Source organism: Poecilia reticulata, linkage group LG16 (genome assembly GCF_000633615.1).
Source record: "Poecilia reticulata strain Guanapo linkage group LG16, Guppy_female_1.0+MT, whole genome shotgun sequence".
Classification (NCBI taxonomy): Eukaryota; Metazoa; Chordata; class Actinopteri; order Cyprinodontiformes; family Poeciliidae; genus Poecilia; species Poecilia reticulata.
The window spans coordinates 14,419,875-14,425,982 of NC_024346.1; the positions used below are offsets into that span (position 1 = coordinate 14,419,875).

Below are 6,108 nucleotides of genomic sequence, written 5' to 3' on the forward strand. Positions count from 1 at the left end.
TAACTCATTCAGAAACTCTTCTTCTGTCTTTAAAATTTTGTCATCCTTTTTAAGGTCAGTGGCTAGACCAGGTTCTAGCAGTGCAATTAAACAAGACTACAGTTAAATATTTTCCCATCCCCATTAGATTCATGTATTTTGCATTCATCTTATCCTAGTCACATTTTTTCCCCCTTTTGTATGATAAAAATATTTATGGTTGTGCCCATTTGGTACATTTAACAGACTTTCATATTATGTTATTAGATGAAAGTAATTATTTTGTACATTATCACTGTCATAAACAATAGTTTTTTCTTTGTCTGTGTACGGCCGTGTTCCTTACAGCTAGGAACATGCCCAAGACTGAATAAGTGTCAAAATATGCTTGTATCACATGCTGTTTGGCAAAGAAACAAGCGGCAGCAAACATAACAAAGCAGACATATGAAAAAAAGTTGTACAAAATAGTTAGTAGCAATATAAGGGTGAATGTGACTCAGGAGGTAGGAATTTGTCCTGAAACTGGTAGATTGCCAGTTCAAAGGTCTGGTTTGCTCATCTCATTCGTTGTGTCCTTAGACATTTCGTACCCCTTGCTTACTGATGGTGGTCAGATGATGGCACCAATTGTACGGCAACTTTGTAGTGTAAAGTCATTCGGAGTCCTCAGACTTGAGAGTTATACAGATGCAGATCATTAATGATATACGGTTAGGTAAAGATTGATTCATCCTCTTCAATCAGAGGTAGTTTCTTATCAACCTCACTTTGCACAGGAGGGTGTTGACATGTTGGAAAATGGAGTTCAGTTTCAGGGATGGTTAGAGAGAAGATTGGCACCAGAATCTTATCTTGATTGTTCACTGTTGAGGAGACCCTAAATGCCCTGTTTTTCCAGTGAAGGACATGCTACTTCATACCATCGAACTCCCTCCACCAGAAGTAGTGCAGTGAGGATTTGGAAAGTTTTAATGGCACAACCCACATATTCACCTCTGCAACAAGCTTTTGAAAGAGTGTAAGATTTCTATTTAAAAATACATTTGAATTTTTGTGCTAAATTTAGATAACCACCATGCACAAGTGCTGATTTCTTCAATACAACAGAGTTAGTCTCTATTTTGACTTAAAAAATCTGCCATGAATTGTATTTTATTTAAGCGAGACCCGCAATCCCTTGCTGTCTCTTGCTCTTCTCCATGGTTTTGTCTCACTTTGAAATAGCACTTTAAAAGAATGTTTACTCTATTTTACTCTTCTTACATATACCCGTTTTAAATATTTTTCTCACATTTTGTTATTATCAGTCTCAAATGTCTGGTATAAAAATTAGGCACCAGATGCAGAAATTAAAACTTTAGCATTACAAGCTATGCAATTTCATTAAGTGTGCTAAGGAACTTAAACTAGGCGTACCCTTGGAATGTCATTCAGTGGGACTCTGAAATAATCCAACGTTCAACGAATGAACCTTACCGTACGTCAGCAACACTGAGCCTTCCCAGTCTTTCTCTCTTAGCCAATCGCGATTTAAATAAATTGTCCATAAGCCAATCCAAAAGTCAAAAGCGGAAAATGGGTGGGCGCTTGTGAAGTACGGTTCACGGACGTTGTCGCGAACTTTACCGGTGTGCAACTATCCCCGTGGACCCTGTTCGTCTTTGTGAGTAGCAGCATTATAATACTACATATGGGTGTTATAATTTGAGTGTGGCAGATAGTGTCTCTTTGCCAGCGCTAGTATTTTAACCAGCTATGCTGGCCATTTGTAAAAGAAGACATCTCGTGGTTGCCTCCACATGGCTACCTAGCCAACTAGCTAACACCAACCATGTTACCTTACATTAGCCTTGGAAGATTAAATACCGTTCTCTGATAGTTTCCTCCATCTGTGTGTTAATCTTTATATGTGCCCACTTTTAGTAATGCCTCATCCTGCAAAGTGATATCTGTTCTTTTAACGCATTCGCTTTTTATATGTAGAATTTGACCAGAGTGGGCCTTTGCTACAATTAGCCTGCCCTACTATTGCAGCCAGTACAGTACAACAGGGTAGTGCTGCAGGCAGTGTAACGTGGGAATTTAATGGAAGCATAATTGTTGTTTAGAGCTTATTTTTGGAAGTATTGGCAAAATTTTTCTGAGTTTCATATCTAAATAGTATATCTAATCTGAAGACACATTAGCAGAACTGTCATAGGACATTAAGATGATGTGTATAAGACATCTACCGTATTTTAAAACTTTAAATCTCATTTTCGAAATGAAAATGTTGACTCTTTTTCATTATTGACTGGAGCATTTAAAACAAATGTTTTTTTAGCTCGTTTAGCTAACTGATTTTAAAATGTCTTGTCATGCTCCTTATTGTAGTAGAATATGATTATCTTATATTTAAAGCAGTGACGAAGAATAATCTGCCTTAAAACAAAAAGTTTTTCTTACATTATTTAATTTAATTATTATCCTTCAATTGAAAGAAAAATTATTTCCAATTTCTGATGAAATTCCTTATTTCTTATAACAATAGGCACACTGAAGCAATGTCTCTCAGGCTATTTAGTTAATAAGAAACAAAAAAAATCTTCAGGTAAATCATATAAACAAAGCACTCCATAGCAAGCTTCAAATTTGACTAAAGGAAATGAAAAAAATGGATAACAAATGTGCATGGCATTTTAATTTTATTAGTGAGAGTTTTTGAAACGGCAACCTATTGTTGTATTATTAACACTTGTGTATATTCATAGATATTTAAATCTATCAGTTCTGTTTTCTGTGCTTAAATATCACTGATGCATGTAACATGATGGAAAACATTGTTTATTCCCTGCCTTTCTGTCTTGCAGTTTGTTGCAGTCTTAGACCATGGGCAGTGTGTTGGCTGCTGCCTCACCCAGTCCGGCCCCAGCTGGAGCTGGTGGTCCAGGGGTCCCGGGTTTGGTCTCTGTACCGCCCGGCTTCTCCATGCCCCCAGTGTCTTCCGTCCTTCCAGGGTCCGACTCTGACCAGCAGAAAGCGGATGCAGATTCATCACTCCAGAACCCTGGCACATATGAGGAGTGTCACAGGAAATGTAAAGGTAACAAGATCTAATGTCTTGACACATGCATTTAGTAGTTTAATAGAAGTATGTTGGTTTGGTCTAATTTTGTTTAAACTGGAAAAATATTTGTTTAAATAACCATTTCTGGTTGTTGTTGTTTTAGAGGTCTTCCCCATGCAGATGGAAGGGGTGAGGCTAGTAGTAAACAAGGGCTTAAGTAACCACTTCCAAGTCAGCCACACTGTTACTCTCAGCACCCTGGGCGATTCTGGATATAGATTTGGTTCTACATATGTTGGAAGTAAACAGACTGGACCAGCAGAGGTAATTAATTTTGTTCCCTGTTATATTTTATTACATAATATTCTTTGATACCCTGTAGTTTTTTCATTTTTTTTCTTTTTTTTGAAAATAACATCTGTACATTTTTTGCTCTTAGTCTTTTCCGGTCATAGTTGGTGACATGGACAACACTGGCAGTCTGAATGCGCAGGTCATCCACCAGCTCACAAGTGCTGTACGCTCCAAAATAGCAATGCAGGTGTGTAAGACGGTTCGAGACATGCTTTTATTTTATGCATAAATTCTCGCCCTGTCAATTAGATTTATCTGTTGTGGTGTTTTTGTTTGCTGTTGTAGACTCAGCAGCATAAGTTTGTCAACTGGCAGTGTGACTTTGAGTATCGCGGTCAAGATTTCACCTCTGCGGTGACTCTTGGAAACCCGGATGTACTTGTTGGATCTGGTATGTATTTGTTAGGATCAGGAAGGAAGTCCATCAGAATGCAATGTGTATGATTAAAAACATTTTGAAACTAATGAATTTGCTAATGTGTCAATGCTGATGGTGAACTGCTGGCAACAGCATTGCTCAAACATTTCAGAACAAAARCATTCTTACATTATTCCACCTTGCTACATAACAAATAAAAGAATAGGAAAATCCCCTTACATGCGACTTATAAARTAACAGTTAACAAAGAACATCTAATTGTTTAGTTTTTATCGGATTCTTCACAGCGCTCAAACTAAAAAATGAATGAACTTTTACAAGGTCAGGTATTCCCATGTAAAAAAATATGTACATGCACTGTACATTTAACTCAATTTACTATAATTTTATTCCAGGCATTGTGGTGGGCCACTATCTCCAGTCAATTACACCAGCACTGGTTCTAGGTGGAGAACTGGTTTATCACAGGAGACCAGGGGAGGAGGGAACTGTAACATCTTTCTTAGGGAGGTATACAGGTATAAATATTCTTTTTAYTTTTTAATCTTTGCATAGCAGACCTGATATGTGTCTATAAGTGTAAACGCATTTATTGAACARCATTTTTATTTTTTTCGTCTTTTCCTCAGGCGACAACTTTGTTGCAACTTTAACTTTGGGCGGTGCTGGAGCTCATGCCACATACTATCACAAAGCCAACGACCAGGTACTGAATATTAGTAACACTTTCTGATCATATATTTGTGTGTACAGTTCTTTTGCTTTATTTGTATTTACATGGATACATTTAGCAAAAATATGAAGATTATTTTCTGTAATAATTAAAATGTTAAACAACAGGCTTCTGACACCAACATCTTCCAAAGTCTGTCTCAAGTCAGTATTTAGACTTTAGCAGCTTGCATCAGGTCAAAAACAAAATCAACTAAAATCTGACTTGGTGTGGAAAAAAAATCTGATTTTATTTTCATATTGTCCACCCCTATGTTTGCCACCAGAGGGAGCTAAAGTGCTAGTGGGACAAGCAATACAGATTCAGAACCCTGAATTGAGATTTTAAAAAGTGCTAGAATCTGTTTTTGCACCAAACAGGCCTTTGACTCTTATGCTGGAATTTTATTCTAAAGTAGCATCGAGAAAAGAAAACAACATTTCCTTCGGATTCTCTGTGCATCATCTCTTGGTTGTAGTAGTAACATGACTRTAACATATCCTTTTTACTTCACTGTGACACAGTTGCAGGTAGGAGTTGAATTTGAAGCCAGCACAAGGATGCAAGACACCACAGCATCCTTTGGTTAYCAGCTGGAYGTTCCCAAAGCTAATTTGCTTTTTAAAGGTAAATATAAAYGTTCGCAGKTCTCGYCTCCTGTGACATTAATCGTAAAAGAAAGAAACAATAAACATGTTTTCTATGCGTGTCTTCCTTCTTTGACTCCATAGGAACAGTTGACAGTAATTGGGTGGTTGGGGCAACCCTGGAAAAGAAACTAGTACCTCTTCCTCTTACCTTGGCTTTGGGGGCTTTTCTCAACCACCGCAAAAACAAGTTCCAGTGTGGCTTTGGGGTCACCATTGGCTAAAGRTGCACAGGCTGCCTGGAACCAGCTTACAGACCACGGCTTGGACTGGCACAGAGACACCCAGGAACCTGAACTATGTTTTAGGAATTGGATTCAAAGACTCTTTTACAACTGTGATTTCTGGGGCAGATGGGGAGGAAAAAATGAGAACTACCAAGGAGCCAGGACTGGCCAAGCCATGCCTACATACTGTAGCACAAATGTCTTTCCTGTGTGGTGTATTGGATATTCTGAGAGGCTAGAATGGTGTCTATCAGAGAGCTGCAGGCGATGCATGAGAACATGTGACGTGAAAATTTAAGTGGTACAGTAAGACATAATATATCATGTATGGATTGAAATAAATGTCATTTCCTTTTGTACAACTTGATGAGATTTTTCATTAAAAAACTGGACCTGGGGTGTTTCGAAGAACTGATAAATGGCAAATGATGCCAAATTTAGCCGCAAAACGGTATACCGTTTTAAAAGTTGATCAGATCTTTTTCTGCATCTACAAGAAACAAATTGATTTTGCATGTCGGATGCTGGTTTTATCTGAATGAAAGGGCCCTCAATTTATAGTCATTAATAAGTCGATGTCATTAAATTCAAAAAGCAGTGCTCATAACACAGAAACCATATATTTCTGATCATTTTGATGATTATGTATTACAGATAAAAAAATGTAACATTCAATTATTTCAATATTTGCAGCTTATGCCCTAATTACAGTATTTCAGTGTAGCAATATGTGACGTGCTGATTTACATTAATCCCACTTA

General features: G+C 37.5%; 1 protein-coding gene across 1 annotated transcript; it reads left to right on the top strand.

The window, feature by feature from the left end:
- Positions 1-1,551: 1,551 nt before the first annotated feature.
- tomm40 (translocase of outer mitochondrial membrane 40 homolog (yeast)) lies at positions 1,552-5,744 on the top strand. The gene is made up of 9 exons (XM_008431245.2): positions 1,552-1,645; positions 2,832-3,064; positions 3,192-3,352; positions 3,468-3,569; positions 3,668-3,773; positions 4,157-4,279; positions 4,391-4,467; positions 4,998-5,100; positions 5,205-5,744. The coding sequence occupies exons 2-9, from the start codon at positions 2,851-2,853 to the stop codon at positions 5,342-5,344; spliced, it is 1,026 nt and encodes a 341-aa protein (XP_008429467.1). The 5' UTR covers positions 1,552-1,645; positions 2,832-2,850; the 3' UTR covers positions 5,345-5,744.
- Positions 5,745-6,108: the final 364 nt, after the last annotated feature.